Below are 17400 nucleotides of genomic sequence, written 5' to 3' on the forward strand. Positions count from 1 at the left end.
TAGGTGTCAGTAATCCCCTTTTTGAAAAATGTTGGTTGAATATTCAATAAGCTCTAAATAATAAAGAACATGTTACTTTATTTGTGTAGTGTGTGTGTGTGTGTGTGTGTGTGTGTGTGAGAGATATGGAGATTCAGGGGGAGATTCATCAAAGCTTGGAGAGAGAAAGTACCAGCCAAACAGATCCTGCTCTTTCTCAAGCACATGGATCAGACTTGTTTTTTCAGCACCTCCCACAGATGCTCGATTGGTTTGAGATCTGGGGAATTTGGAGGCAAAGTCAACACCTTGAACTCTGTTTTGTTACTCAAACCACTCCTGAACAATTTTTGCAGTGTGGCAGGGCTCATTATCCTGCTGAAAAGGCCACTGTCATCCGCGAATACCATTACCATGAAGGGGTGTACTTGTCTACATCAATGTTTTGGTAGGTGATACGTTTCAAAGTAACACCCACATGAATGAGCATCACACTTCCTCCACTGGCTTGCTTTCTTCCCATAGTGCATCCTGGTGCCATATCTTCCCCATGTAAATGATGCACATGAACACTGGCCGTCCACTAAATGTAAAAGAAGACAAGATTAATCAGACCAGGCCACCTTCTTCCTTTGCTCCATGCTCCAGTTCTGAACGCTCACAAACCCATTGTAGGTGCTTTCGAAAGGGGTTAGCATGGGCACTCTGATTGGTCTGTTGCTACACAGCAAGCTACAATACAGTGTGTTCTGACACCTTTTTATATCATAAAAAAAGAGAAAATATAATGCAGGTGCACACTCTTTAGTACCAAGCACTGCTAATCAGAGTAATTATAATAAACTCTGCAATCTAATATAGAGCAAAATCGTGGTACTTGGCATACTTTTTGGCCAAAAAATATCGACCCACCAACCACTAAGTTTATGTCCGAGGTGTGGGACCCCACCAAGCCAGCGAAGGCAAGCCACCCCAGGGCCGCACACTAGTGACAGACTAAGGTGTTAGGAAGTGTTAATATGAAAGAAACAAAAGAGTGTTACACAGGTGGAAGGTATTAATAAAAAATGTAACAAGTGTTATATTAGTAATAAAAAATCATTTGAAAATGCTAAATAGGTGAAAAGAACTGTGCTATTCTTTTTTTGCAGCCTAATAAGCTGGTTGCTGCTATTGAACTGGTGTTGGGTGTACTACAGAACCCCACTCTAGAATGGATCGATACGTTTGCAATATTGTATGTTCAGCGCATCCCTAGCTTATACGAATAGTTATTCATTAATTATGTGTATTTAATATATCTTCATATATTTATCTATATATGCTTCAGGTCTGAAACATGATTTGTATAGATTATTATATATAATCAATTACACCATATATTGCATAAAATACTAACGTCTTTATTAAAAAGTAATAAAATGTTTCATTCTATATACTCCTTACTTCTGACTAATACTAGTATACAGACAAACAAACATACAGACAACATATACACAAACAATTGGCTGTGTGAGTTACTGGTGGGTACACTGAATGCGATTTAGCCCACTTGGATTTTTCCTCTGTGTCCCCCGGCATGGGAATGAAAACGTTTTCTCCACCTGGATATAATTTGTGTTATCACTGGGCTCAGGATTCACAGTATGACTGTCTATACAGATATCACAATGTTCTATTGGTATTGTTGTAAGATGTTTTTAGTCCCGTATACTTGTAGACCGTTCAATTGCGGTATGGCTTTAATACTGGTAACACTGGGTTTGTCTTCCTACTGTCTCCTTGATGTGGTCCAGTTACAGGATACCCTTGCAGGGAAAATTCTCCCTTGTGGCTGTACCTCTCGTGATGTGACGTTGGTGCTTCAGTGTGCCGGCAGACTTCCCGTCACTGCTGTTCCGTACCTTCGTTCTTCCGGATGCTGTGCAGGGCGGGATCGATTCCTCCGCGATCTACGCATTTCATCTGAGGCTAGGCTTCGTCAGGATTGCTGAGTGAATCGATCTGTAGCCCAACGCTGTATAACTAGCTGTAGCGGTATCCAATCACTTCCGCCATTAGTAAAGATGATTGATATGGTCTCTTTGCCCTTAGTGATTTCACAGTTTCTATTTGTTATAATAACTTTGTCTTTTGCTGATTTCACAGTTCCTGTTATGCTTAAAACAAGACACGTGTCCAAATGAATAACTAGTCGTATAAGCTAGGGATACAATATTGCAAACGTATCTATCCATTTGAAAATGCTTAACTGCTAAATTTAGTTTTATAATGTGCCACCCCAAAGCAGCCTAGCCATACCAACTCAGGGGGCCCCGCTCCCCAAACTTACCACCCGATGTGGTTTGGCTGCTCTAAGCCAGTCGTCTAGCCATCACAGCATGGCCATTGTTGAAGTTGCTCACATCCTTACGCTTGACAATTTTTCCTTCTCTCAACACATGCACTTCAAGAACAGAGTGTTCACTTTCTGCATATCCCACCCCTTGACAGGTGCCATTGTAACAAACATAATCTGTTAATCACTGTACTTGTAAGTGGTTGTAATGTGTTATATATATATATATATATATATATATATATATATATATATTGCATATGGAAAGTATCCACAGCGCTTCACTTAATCCACATTTTGTTATGATACAGCCTTATTCCAGAATGTAATAAATTAATTTCTTCCCTCAAAATTCTACACACAATACCCCATAGTGACAACGTGAAAAAATATTTTTTGAGATATTTGCAAATTTATTTGGAAGAAGTTCGGAACCTCCAGGACTCTTCCTAGAGCTGGCTGGCCGTCTAAACTGAGCGATCGGGGGAGAATATATAAAGTCTTATAAGGCTCAATAGCCCCCTGTTTACACCCTCTTCGTTTCTGGGTGGCTGCTAAGTTCTTCAAATAGCCACTAGGTATGTGTAGCCAAAAATGAATCTGCAAAAAAAGGGGAAGAAGAGCAAGCGCCTATGGTGTAGTAGTTCTCTCCAGAGTAATTAATCACCCGCAAATAATGAAATTGCGTACCGGATTGGAACTTGTCTCAAAGCATATCAGTCCCCTATTTCTTACTCCATATGCATTTCAGATTCTAAAAGTTAGGGAGATACAAACAATCGCCATATAGGGTAGTAATTCAGGTGTATGAGATGAGAACTAGTCACACACAATTGTTCTGCGTACCAGATAAATAATCAAAGTGTGCATATCAATACATGTTCAGGTATTCTTCAGAGGGCCGACCAGGTTGTCATCTCAGTAGGTATATCAGAACTTCTTCACAATTTTATAATATAAAAAACATTTATTGACAAAATAAAAATCAACAAAAGAAACAAAATGCGCTTAGCTTTGTGATGTCAAATATCAAGGCAGCTTAGCAGTTAGGTCAGTCTCAAACTGCTAAGCTACCTTGATATTTCACATCACAAAGCTAAGCGTATTTTGTTTATTTTGTTGATTTACTTTTCATAGACCCGAATTACTATGCTATATGGCGATTGTTTGTATCTCCTTAACTTTTAGATGAAATGCATATATGGAGTAAGAAATAGAGTACTGATATGCTTTGAGACAAGTTACAATCCGGTAAGCAATCTCATTATTTGCAGGTGATTAATTACTCTGGAGAGAACTACTACACCATAGGCGCTTGCTCTTTTTCCCCTTTTTTTGCATATATATATATATATATATATATATATATAATCCCACCAGCCAGTGTAAGATCTAGTACGATGCGAGATATATACTGGAGTGACATGAGATGCCTAGGCGGTAATCCTATAGTAGTATGTCTATCTCAGCATTCTGGGTCTCCCTGTTTATGTCCTGCTTTACATGTTATGAAATGCATATGGATATACATTAGTATTCTTTTGATGTTTGTGAACACATTCCATATGCAGTATAGATAATTCTGTGGCCATCCATGATACACATGCGTAATGGCAGCAGACTGATCCATGTAAGGGTGAAATAAATGTAGGCTTGTGCTTCTAGAATGGCTTGAATCCCTATGTCACATTATGTATGCCAGTATGTGCAAAATTTCAGTTGGTTTCTAAAGAAAATTAATTGGCTCATTTTTCATTCTAGATGATGGTAAAATTAAAAGATCATTTGTCACAGCATCTGCATCATGTCGGGAAAAACAAGATTGACAAGTTTGTTCTGGATTTTGTTTCTAAACAGGTAAATGGATAAAGAAGCACTCATTCTAAAATACTCATCCTATTAACTACTGAAAGCATTCATAATCAGTATGCATCTATATACAGTATGTAAAAGTTTCCATACATGGAAAGGTCGACTTCCCAGGCTTGCCAAGGAAGAATGTTTTTGTTTAAGTTGAAAGTAGGTTTATCTGCAGCCAAACTTGTTTTATCAGTTAGCATTACTTTTACGTAGCAATTTGTTCACTCCTGGCAATCCTAAACCGTAGGTGACCATCTAAGTCTCTCAACCATTCCCATTGGATACCTTGTTGTTGATTATCAAATCTTTGGGAAATTTCAAAATCTATAAATCATTCTAAAGATAATTGATTACTTGACCCCAGATAAAATGCATTAGACATGGCCAACCTGTTTGAAGATTTGTTGGAGGTGCTGTGGTAAGCTTGGTTCTCTTGTTCTCTCAGTGCCATATCGAACATCAGGGGGAATTCAGGTGTGCCTGATAATTTTTTCAGGCGAAAAAAAGACAGGCTGTGTTTGCGATTTTTGCCCAATGCTGTTTATCGGGCAATTCCGTTGCAGCCTGTTGTTTCTGCCCCAAAATTGACCCGTTTTTGGGTGAAAACTCATGGATCCGGGATAAGTTCCCAGATCCATGTCTTTGTGGGTGTGATCCAAAAAAACTGGTAACTTATCTGGGATTTTTTTTTTCACTTGCCTCTGGCCAGGTGAAGAAAATCCACGATAGTGACCGCTTTCGGGGCTAATTGAATTTCCCCAATAATCTTTAGAATTAAGTTTTCTACCTCACTAATTGAGTAATTCATGCTTCTGTTACCTGTACCTTCTACATCTTTATCTCTTTCTGCTGCAGACTATTAAAAGCTGTGTCAAAGGACATATGCTTATAGACATCACAGCAGCAATCCCTCTGTTATAGATATCTTTCTACTCATACCTCTTCCATTATTGCTAAAGTTCAAAAATTTTATGAAATGGAGTCTGTTGGCTTCCAGGATAATTCCTCTGCCTAATACTGTTTTTGATAAATGGTTCCAGTACTTCTTACCTTATATAATGGTAGATGCTCAATTAGCTTAGTGATATCATTCAGGTGCTCGAAAAGGTGGGGTATTTCTGAGCAAGAAAAAAAGGCATTGGTTTCCCCCAGCACCCTGAATGATAACAGTAACCAGATATAAATTCCACATAATAATAGAATTCAGAGATCTTTGTTACACATATTTGCGCAAATGTGTGGTTAAGCCCCAAAGCCGCATCAAGGCATCTCTGTATATTTGGGGTCCCTAGCGCTATATCTAGGTGCAGGGTGTGGCACCCCCAAAACACCAGCATAAGCCAGAAAGGCCAGCGTAGCATACCAGTGAAAAAACTATAGTGTTAATAAATTAGTATTTAGGAAGCCCAAGCTATAGAGAGGGTGATACAAAAATGAAATGTAATTAAAATAGAGAAATAGTGTTAGAAAATTAATAAGTGAAATGTGTTAATAGAATGTAAAGGTATGCCACACTAAGGCCATCCAGCTCAGCCAGTCCAGAGGCACCACACCTCACACCTTTTTACCTTGTCACTTTCTCATTACTGTTCTTGTTTTTTTAAGATGGCAGAGTGTTGATCGCGTCACCACATAGGGATCTATTCAATGCATGTTGGATCCTCTCCAACGGAGAGGATCCGCCAGTGCAGTATTCAATAAGCGGGCATTTCCGACAGGTTTTGCTGTTTCCGACAATGCTGATCCGACTTTTTTTGAAGTCTGATCAGCATTGTCGAAAACGGGACAAAAAACTATCTGAATTGGCCGCTAATTCGACAAAACACTTGGATCCGCAGCTAATCTGCCGATCCACGTGTTTTCCGACAGGAAAAACGGCAGCTCCATTGAATAAGTCGAATCCTGATTCAACCCAAAAAAGTCGAAAACTGACGTCTTTCCGACTTGACTCCAATTTCGACTTCAATTGAATAAACCCCATAACCTGTTATTTATCTTGACCTCCCTTCCCATTTCTCTCTTCTCCTTTTTGTTACCATCCCTGTTTTTTGTTTTTTCCATAAAAATATATTTAAATTTCTTCTATAAAATTTCCCACTACAAGAAATCAGTTGGCTAGGTATTATTGGGCTACATCCATAACAAATTCATGTGTAAATAAACAAACAAAAAAAAACACTAATTTGCTGTTCCTGATACTTGTTCCATTGCATTTGATACTCGCTGACGTGCTGTGTTCCAAGTCGCATAAATCTTTCATCTTGCTTAATGTAAAGAATGTTCTGTGCTTTTTATCCTTTGCTATAAAGAAAGACCTTCTATAGTATGTTTTTCAGTCAGGCTATACATATGCTTTTACATATGCATTGCTGATTATGTGTAATAGTTATGTTTATTCTACAAAAGTTATATTTGGTTATATTATTGAAACCACTGCAATCCACATGTTAAATGAATGCAGTGGAAGAAATGAGATTTAAAATATACTATATAAAATAATACTTATACTAAGTGGTGGCATTTGTATTTATAGCCAAAGTTATTTAACCACAACTTCAAAGACCATTTGCCTCTTTTTTTTTTTTTTCTACGTACCCAATGTTTATATCTTGCTCTCCTCGCCCCATATGATACTGTCATTGATTTGATAGCTTCAAGGGAAGGATACATTTACTTAAGAATTGGTCTATCAGTGTGAACAGGGAATCAATGAAACTTGTCTCTTATGGGACCCCTGCTGCTAATGAGGTCATACACGCTCTATAGGAATAAATAAGGTCACGCTTACCAACTGGTGCGAACTGTCCAATCACGCATGCAATTTTTCTGATACAAGTCTAGGCACAAGTGCCAAGATAGAATGTTTTAGGGGGAGGGATGTGGGCACACTTTTTTTTTTTTTTTTTTTTTTTTTAACTTCAATAAACCAGTGTGTTGCCAGCATCTCCCTGGAAGGCAGAGGAGTGTAGCTTTTTAAGGCCTGAAAGGTGGCGAGTTAGCTGCTAACTCAGTAACCAATTATATTTGATACATCTCCCCCATAAACAAGTGCTGTCTATAAAGCAAAACCACCAATCTCTAAGTAAAAGGGACTTTTCTGTTTAAAACCAAGTATTTGATTAGTTAGTGGAAATAGTTTGTGTAAATACAAGTGACAGGGAGATTGTATAGTATGTGATCTGTAATATCATCATTATTATTGTTTATTATTATGATTATGTTTTATTTATATGGCGTCACAAGGGATCTGCTGCGCCCATTACAGAGTACATAAATAAATGAGCAAAACAAGAAAAAAGCATTTGCACTGTGAGACAATATAGGACAAGTACAAGGTATATACAGAAAACCAGGGATTAGGTGCCATCAAAGGGAGTACGGAGTATAAAATAGTGTAAGTAAGAGAAGGAAAGGCACTTGTGAGGAAAAGGCCCTGCTCCTACAAGGTTATAATCTAATTTGTATCATATGTGATCATTGGTTACTTATACACCAACACACTGTAACAATATGCACTTATTCTCACCATAAACCTCGCAGTACAGTGTTGGGGCTTTTCAGAATATAGAATAATCCAGGGACACATATTAGACACCTGTGTTCTCACCTAGAAATATGACTTCACATTGTTTTCCTAAATCCTAAAATCTTACAATGTTTCTAGTGTTGAATATTTTTCTGTTGCAGTTGGACCTGGTATGTCAGATGTTGGAGGTGGTTTGGAGAAAGCATGCATTAGATCCAGGTGTTTTATGTGTGTAAGTATGAGAATAGGTTTTATATCTCTAGTATCCACGTTTTTGTCACACACAATACTCTAATAGATAAGTGGGCCTTTGGTGCTTTGAAAGTGTGCAACAATTTATTATACAGTTAGCCATTAAGAATAATAATTGGACCCTCACTACCTATACTGGCTTGTCTAATGTGCTGTTATCTGCTGCATTATATATTGCTGTTCAGGTAGCAAAGCCTACAGAATATATATATGGGAGGTGCTGGAAAAGTATGGGGAGAGGGGGCGCGATCCCAAACAGTGGGGACATGGAATATTGCTGTTTTTGATAGATACAAATCTAAAATAAGACTTCAGATCTCAGATCAAAATCATCACTCCTAATAGTGCTCAAATCACTCCTAAATAAATTTAATATGGCCTTTATTAAATATATCTGGAAAGGGAAAAAACGCAGACTGCCTAGGAAAATGTTATCCCTTTCTAAGCAAGATGGGGGAGTTGCGTATCCAGATCTACACAACTACCAACTTACGTGTATTCTCTCGCAGGTAGGGGCTTGGCTCGCCTCTAGTGTTCCCAAGGTGTGGGCAACCATAGAACGTGACTTGGTCTCCATTCCCTGTGATAGACTGCTTATGGCTCCCCCCATCAGCTGACCTACATTCATTATTTAGAGTCACTTCAGTTTTGAACACCCGTAAGGCGTGGCTGGAGTTTGCTATGGCAAGCCCAGACTTCTCTTTCCTCTGCAATCACCTCTCCCTTAAAGGAGGGGCTTCCCTAATCCCAAACCTTCTTATAAATTTTGGGTTTCCCAGGGTATAACTTCATTAGCGGAAATATCCTTATCAGGGGCTCTACTCTCTTATACCCAGATCCAATCCCAATACCCCCTTTCTCATAGGTATTTTTTCAAATATCTGCAGCTTAGACATTGGCTACTCAGTATCACTCAGACCCCACATACAATCTCAACACTCCCTAAATATATTTTTGATAGATTGAAGCTGGGTGTCAGATTGTGTTTTGGCTGTGTCCCCGGAGGGGGCGCTAGTGGGTCAGTGGAGGTAGCTGGGAGAAAACGAGGAGGCTGGATAACGTTCCTGCGCATGAGCGCAATGATATTTATTAGCAGATGATATAAACAGAATGGCAGCAGAAATAATAATAACAAATGGAAATGTCAATCACACAGCGTAATAGCTGAAAGTCTATGGCAACAGGATGACAGATGACTGGAGAAATAATAACCGGTAATATGATAAACAGAAGAACAGGTGCTTGTAAAGATGATTCTGGTTTGGAAACCAGTGCAGGTTTAAATCAGGAAACTTTGGCAGAAAGGTGTTGAATGGCAAACCTGGTAGCAGAGGCAGGAGTCTGACTATCCACAGTGCAGGTGATGAAGCACTGACAGCAGCAAGCTGTATCACAGGTGGAGGAATGGAACACACCTGGAGTCAGTCTCAACTGCAAGGCTGAAGCACACAAGGTGGTGATGAGTGTGAAGCCTGTTTGAAGTTGCAGGTATTGCTGGGCCTTGAAGTTCCACGGAGCTGTGCAGAGTAACCAGGAGTACAAGTCTTTCAGTAGAGAGCCAGGAACACGGAAGGAACAGGTACAGATCCTTTCACATGGGTCGCAGGAGTGACACAAAGTCCAGGCTGCCTGCAGACTGATCCTGCAGTCTCTTATGTACCCCTTGGTGCACAGGCATTGGATGAGTGAGGGAAAGTGGGTGCGGCCAAGCACCGGATTGGCCACTGTATGCTGGTTGTTGTGAACTGTCATGGCGGCGCCCATGCCGCGGCCTAGCGGGAACGCGGCGTGCTACACGCCTGCTGTCTCAGGAGCGCTCCCAGGCCCGTGATGGCGTCCAGAGGCAGGGACACGGACGACAGGTGACCGCAGGGAGCCAGGTCGGAGTCCGCAACGGCGGACGGATGTCAGCTTGGTGAGTCGATTCCTGACAGTACCCCCCCCTTTAAGGGTGGACACCGAACACCCACGTGGCTTGGATGGATGAGCGCTGTGGAAGACACGGACCAACCTTGGAGCATGGACATCCGATGAATTTACCCAACTTCTTTCCTCTGGGCCATAACCGGACCAATCGACCAGGTACTGGAGACGTCCATACCGGCAACGAGAGTCCAGAATTTTGCCAATCTCGAATTCCACGCCCCGCTGAGTTCGAATTTTGGGGCCAACTGGAAGAGCACTCTGAAAGCGGTTCAGGACTAGAGGTCTGAGGAGAGAAACATGAAAAGCGTTAGGTATTCGAAGAGAAGATGGTAACTTCAGTTTGTAGGCGACAGGGTTGATGACTCTTTCAACAGGGAAAGGACCAATGAAACGGGGTGCAAACTTCATGGACGGAACCCTAAGACGGAGGTTACGGGTTGACAGCCAAACCTTGTCCCCAGGTTTCAGGTTAGGAACCGCACGTCTCTTGCGGTCGGCAAAGTACTTGTACCGGCTGGAAGCCTTTTTGAGAGACACGTGAATCTTTCTCCAAATTAATGAGAACTGAGTCAGAGCAGTAGTGGCAGCAGGAACATCCATATGAGGGAGTTCTTGGAAGTCTGGAACACGGGGATGTTGCCCATATACTGCGAAGAATGGTGTGGTTTCAGTAGCAGTATGATAGCGGAAGTTGTGGGCAAACTCGGCCCATGGGAGCAGATCGAACCAGTCATCCTGGGAAGATGAAACATACAATCTTAAAAACGTCTCAAGTTCTTGATTAACCCTCTCTGTCTGCCCATTCGTCTGAGGATGGTACGATGACGAAAACTTCAGCTTGACTTGCATGGCAGAACAGAGGGCCCTCCAAAACCTCGCTACAAACTGTACCCCCCGGTCGGATATTATTTCCGAGGGTAGACCATGTAAGCGGAAAATCTCCCGTAGGAAGATTTGGGCAAGTTTCGGGGCAGAAGGGAGACCCTGGAGAGGAACAAAATGAGCCATCTTGGTGAATCTGTCCACTACAACCCAGATGGTATTGTATCCTTGAGAAGGAGGAAGGTCGGTGATAAAATCCATGGACAGGTGTGACCAGGGACGACTAGGAACAGACAATGGTTGTAACTGACCTGCTGGAGACTGACGAGGAGTCTTATGCTGCACACACTTAGGACAGGATGCCACGAAATCCTTGATGTCAGCCTTCATCTTAGGCCACCAGTACGTCTCGGAGAGAAACTTGAAGGTCTTCAGGACACCAGGATGACCGGTGAACTTGGATTGATGAGCCCAAGATAGCAACTTGGGACGGAGTTCTGGGGAAACAAAAGTCTTACCAGGAGGAGGAGCTGGGGAGACTTGAGATGCAGCGAACACCACTGGACTCAGGATGGAATGAGGCACTGAGTCAGGCGTTTCCTCTTCGGATTCCATAGATCGGGATAAAGCGTCAGCTTTAACATTCTGCGAACCTGGGCGGAAATGAAGCTTAAAATTAAAACGTGAGAAAAACATAGCCCACCTGGACTGGCGAGGATTAAGGCACTGAGCTGCCTTTAAGTATAGCAGGTTTTTATGATCCGTGTAGATGTTGAACGGATGTTTGGCCCCTTCTAGGAGGTATCTCCATTCCTCGAGAGCCAGCTTGATCGCCAGTAGTTCTTGATCTCCAACGGAGTAGTTAGCTTCTGCAGGAAGGAATTTGCGAGAATAAAATCCACAAGGGTGGACTTTCCCATCGGTTCCCTTCTGGGAGAGAACAGCTCCAACCCCAACTGTAGAGGCGTCCACCTCCAACTCGAACGGTCTGTTTACATCTGGCTGAGACAGAACTGGAGCAGACATAAAGGCCAGTTTGATCTTCTGGAAGGCTGCTAAGGCTTCTTCTGACCAGTTGGAATGGTTTGCCCCTTTCCGAGTCAGGTTGGTAATAGGAGCGATGAGAGTGGAGAATCCCCGAATAAATTTCCTATAGTAGTTGGCAAAACCCAGGAACCGCTGGATAGACTTGAGAGAATTTGGAATGGACCAATTGGCAATAGCTTCCAATTTTGTCGGGTCCATCTGAAGATCCGATCCGGAAATTATATAACCCAGGAAGGGTATAGAGGGAACTTCAAAGGTGCATTTAGAAAGTTTACCGTAGAGCCGGTTCTCACGAAGACGTCGGAGGACTTCACGGACTTGTAGACGATGAGATGGCAGGTCTTGGGAGAAGATGAGGATATCATCCAAGTAAACAACGAGGTACTTATACAGGACATCACGAAAGATTTCGTTCACAAAGTGTTGGAACACTGCTGGAGCATTACTCAACCCAAATGGCATTACCAGGTATTCGTAATGGCCATCTCGAGTGTTAAAAGCTGTCTTCCACTCGTCACCACTCCGGATTCTGATGAGATTGTAGGCACCGCGGAGATCTAACTTGGTGAAGATGCGGGCTCCTTTAACTCTGTCAAATAATTCGGTAATGAGTGGTAATGGATAACTATTTTTAATGGTAATGTCATTGAGACCCCGGTAGTCAATGCATGGACGCAGTCCTCCATCCTTCTTTTTAACAAAGAAGAAACCTGCACCAGCGGGTGATGATGAAGGGCGGATGAATCCCTTTTGTAGATTCTCCCTGATATATTCACTCATCGCCTCGGTTTCAGGAACAGACAACGGGTAGGTGCGCCCCCTAGGTGGCTTCTTGCCAGGAAGGAGATCGATGGGACAATCCCATTCCCTATGGGGCGGTAGGACATCAGCGGCCTTCTCACTGAAGACATCTGAGAAATCTTGATAAACTGCTGGGAGACTTGACTGTGACTTAACTTCGGTAGACTTTATGGGACACACTTGGGCTAAACAGGACTGATGGCAATGTGAACCCCATGAGGTAAGCTGCAACGTTGACCAGTCAAACTGTGGATTATGTAGCTGGAGCCAGGGCATGCCCAAGACGATCTCCTGGGTGGCTTGAGGGATGACTAAGAACTTAATCAGTTCAGAGTGTAGGAATCCAACTCCCAGAACCACTGGGGCAGTTTGATGAGAAATATTCCCCTTGGAGATTCGACTACCATCCACAGCGGTAATATAAACTGGACAGGAAAGTTCACATATAGGTAAGCAAAATTTATTTACCGCAGCTTGGGTGATGAAGTTACCTGCAGCTCCACAGTCCACTAATGCTGATGCGGACTGGAGCCCAACTGAAGTCTCTAACGTCACAGGAAGGATAAGGTCTTGATTAGAAGGAGCTTGACTAAAAGATCCCAACTTGACTCCTCCTTTACAAGTCAGGATCTGGCGTTTCCCGAACGCACTGTGCAGGAGTTAATCTGATGGCCCGCAGCCGCACAGTACAGACAGAGTCTCTCACGCATTCTTCTTGCCCGCTCTTCAGGAGTTAGGCGGGACCTATTTACCTGCATAGGCTCGTCAGAAGAAGGAGACTGGAACTGTACTGAAGGTATCATCCTTGATCTGCGTGGCTCACTCCGAGCGCGTTCATTATTGCGTTCGCGGATGCGAGAGTCCAACTTAATGCATAAGGAAATCAATTCAGACAATTGTACAGGAAGGTCGCGGGTCGCCAGTTCATCTTTGATCCGGTCAGAAAGTCCATGCCAGAAAGCTGCTACCAGGGCCTGATTATTCCACTGAATCTCTGCGGCCAACGTCTGGAACTGAATGACATATTGTCCCATGCTACGGGTACCTTGACGAAGTTGAATCAGGTCAGCGGAAGCTGATGTTGCACGACCAGGCTCGTCAAAGATCCGTCTGAAGGTTGACACGAAGTCTGTGTAGTTGTTAATCAGAGGGTCAGCACGTTCCCACAGAGGAGACACCCAGCTCAGAGCAGATCCAGAAAGTAAGGAGATGATGTAGGCAACCTTGGATCTTGGCGTGGGGAAATTATGAGGCAACAACTCAAACTGGATTTCACATTGGTTGAGAAACCCGCGACATAACTTTGGACTGCCATCATACTTGCTTGGCACGGGCAGGTGCAGACGTGACACTGGAGCTGATGCAGCCGGCATAGAGGAACTCACAGCACTGGCAGGTGCTGGAGTAACAGGAACAGTAGGAGTGAGTACACTAGGCAGGGATTGCTGTAGTGTATCTATCCGGGAGGACATCCCTTGCAGGAATTGAAACATCTGCTGCTGCGCAGCCTCTTGACCATCCAGACGGGAGACCAGATTTTGCAAGGCCTCTGACCCCACACTCCGTCCACCATCCGAGTCCATCGATCCTGGACTTACTGTCAGATTGTGTTTTGGCTGTGTCCCCGGAGGGGGCGCTAGTGGGTCAGTGGAGGTAGCTGGGAGAAAACGAGGAGGCTGGATAACGTTCCTGCGCATGAGCGCAATGATATTTATTAGCAGATGATATAAACAGAATGGCAGCAGAAATAATAATAACAAATGGAAATGTCAATCACACAGCGTAATAGCTGAAAGTCTATGGCAACAGGATGACAGATGACTGGAGAAATAATAACCGGTAATATGATAAACAGAAGAACAGGTGCTTGTAAAGATGATTCTGGTTTGGAAACCAGTGCAGGTTTAAATCAGGAAACTTTGGCAGAAAGGTGTTGAATGGCAAACCTGGTAGCAGAGGCAGGAGTCTGACTATCCACAGTGCAGGTGATGAAGCACTGACAGCAGCAAGCTGTATCACAGGTGGAGGAATGGAACACACCTGGAGTCAGTCTCAACTGCAAGGCTGAAGCACACAAGGTGGTGATGAGTGTGAAGCCTGTTTGAAGTTGCAGGTATTGCTGGGCCTTGAAGTTCCACGGAGCTGTGCAGAGTAACCAGGAGTACAAGTCTTTCAGTAGAGAGCCAGGAACACGGAAGGAACAGGTACAGATCCTTTCACATGGGTCGCAGGAGTGACACAAAGTCCAGGATGCCTGCAGACTGATCCTGCAGTCTCTTATGTACCCCTTGGTGCACAGGCATTGGATGAGTGAGGGAAAGTGGGTGCGGCCAAGCACCGGATTGGCCGCTGTATGCTGGTTGTTGTGAACTGTCATGGCGGCGCCCATGCCGCGGCCTAGCGGGAACGCGGCGTGCTACACGCCTGCTGTCTCAGGAGCGCTCCCAGGCCCGTGATGGCGTCCAGAGGCAGGGACACGGACGACAGGTGACCGCAGGGAGCCAGGTCGGAGTCCGCAACGGCGGACGGATGTCAGCTTGGTGAGTCGATTCCTGACACTGGGTTGATAGTAAAGGTGGAATCACATGGTGGTACACTCTCTTGATTGAGCCTCAGGAATTTATCAAATTTCCATACATATTGAAATGGGAGAGTGACCTTTCCATATCTATGACTGAAGATGATTGGCGTACAATCTTTAAGACTTGTTTTCGATTATCCAAATGTATACCCCACTTGGAATTTTTTTTTAAATTGCTACGTCGTTTATATCTTACGCCGGTATTACTCCATAAAATCTGTCTATCTCAACCAAACCTCTGTTGGCGTAACTGTGGTTGTGTGGGTTCTCTCTTACATATCTTTTGGACATGCCCCACAGTCTCCCACTTATAGCTCTTAGTTTTTGCTTTAATCTCTAAAGTATTAAACATCTCGGTCGCCCCAGACACGATGCTGGCATTGATCCATCTGTAGCGAGGTGACTTACCTAACAATGATAGATATATAATGGGCCACATCCTAATCACTACTAAATCCCTGATTGCACAACATTGACGATCCCCTCACATTCCGACTATCACCCAAATTGAACAAAAAGTTCACTCCCACTATGAAAATGAAACGGCGGGATGTCAATACTCCTCCTCCGACTCCAACCCATGGATTAGATGGTTCTCATGGAATGAGTACTGGCTTACTAAAACTTAGAATGTATATAACACTGTCCTTTTTGTTTGTTACCCCCGTGAGGTAGACTGACACTAGAGCTTAATTCTTTCAGTTTCAATGACAGATAGACTTGTCGCCTGCTTCCCTTCAGAAACCTATCATTTAATTTTCCTTCTGGAATTGACCTGATTTTACTTTTATTGGACAAATGCCATTACAGTATAAAGTGTGTTCTAAGCTGTCAGTCGCAGTACTGTGTCTGCTTTCTTCTGTTCTTTATGTACAATGTATATCTCAATGTGTGCTCCCATCTCGTCCCCTTCCTCTTTTCTTTTTCTGTATCCCATTTCTCTGATTTTTGTCTTAAAAATCTAATAAAAACTTAAATTTTTTTGTAAAAAAAAAATCACTCCTTAACCACTTAACTGGTAATTTTCTTTTCTGAAAACCGCTCTGAAAATGTTTTGTTTTGTTTCTTTCTATAAGTGAAACACATGTATTCAAATTTATCCACAACGATTTTATTGGAAAATATATATAAATAATTTTTTCAAACATTGGATTATCAACACCAGAACATTCCGATTAATGCTGAGGGGGGGGGGGGGGGGGGTGTTGGTGCTGAGCTGCCCGATCACTACTGACAACAGTGATCAGAAGAGGGGGAGTGCAGCAGGAGGGGGTGATGCTGGCTGCAGTGATTGGAACAGAGCGAGGAGGCAGGAGGGAGGGCGGAGCTGCGTTGGTTAGTTTCAGTGATCGGGGAGGGTTTCAGACTTGGCTGTTTTGCAGCTGCCAGGTGGTGCTACAGGGATGCCCGATCACTGTAGTCAGCGGTGATTGGGATATACTGGGGCAGAGCCGCGGCCAGTGCAGGAGAGCTGGCAGGTCCCTCTGAGTGAGTGTTTATGACTGGTCACATCAAATGCAACCATGCCAGGGAAAGGCCAGCTTGGTGTGGTCACATGTGATGTGACCATGCCATGCAAATGATTAAAGTAGTTTAGAGCAATATTTTCTAAGTACTAGTCCCTTCCCACTTACTAGTATGACCACCTGTGTTTTATATTTGGGAACTACCTGTCAGCAGTTATAAGCGATGGCGGGTTAAAGATGTATCCAGTACTAAATTAAACTGTAGGCATCAGATATTCATAATCATTCCTGCTAATAGATCTTTCAGATACCTCTCCATTTTCATTTATTGGCGATTGCCTCAACTACTGAGAGAGGTTTGGGGGGAATGTAGTCATGATGATGTTCACATTTACAACGTCAACCCCAGAATGTCGTCAGGAGTGATGTTAACAAAGTTGAAATGTCAACATTGAAGTTGTTTGCATTCTGCACAGACCACCAGAGGTGGGTTAGGTTTAGGCACTAGGGGGGAGGGTTAGAGGTTAGCCATTCTTAACACCGGAAGCACCGTACCAGGTATGTCACCACAAGACCACCCGGATGTTTTGTCAGCTTTCTAATCATGCCAACATTTCATCAGTATGGGCACAATACATGTCGACGTGGTCTGTGTCTACATGTCGACATTATTAATGTCAACAAAATATGTCACACCCGTGTGGGGAAAGGTTATTTGAGAAACATTACTCCTACAAGAAGATATCCTTTTAAGATGGTTTTGGCATGGCCCAGTAAGATACCCAGTGCCCGTATTGTGTGA

General features: G+C 43.1%; 1 protein-coding gene across 4 annotated transcripts in view; it reads left to right on the forward strand.

The window, feature by feature from the left end:
- The window catches only part of GSAP (gamma-secretase activating protein), a 233463-nt gene that overhangs the window by 205493 nt on the left and 10570 nt on the right, over window positions 1–17400 (forward strand). For all 4 annotated transcript variants that reach the window (XM_063926993.1, XM_063926992.1, XM_063926990.1 and 1 more), the window contains 2 exons: window positions 4079–4174; window positions 7865–7935. In XM_063926993.1, coding sequence (XP_063783063.1) covers window positions 4079–4174; window positions 7865–7935 — 167 coding nt within the window. The remainder of the gene's footprint in view (window positions 1–4078; window positions 4175–7864; window positions 7936–17400) is intronic.

This window comes from Pseudophryne corroboree, chromosome 6, assembly GCF_028390025.1.
Source record: "Pseudophryne corroboree isolate aPseCor3 chromosome 6, aPseCor3.hap2, whole genome shotgun sequence".
In the NCBI taxonomy this organism is placed as follows: Eukaryota; Metazoa; Chordata; class Amphibia; order Anura; family Myobatrachidae; genus Pseudophryne; species Pseudophryne corroboree.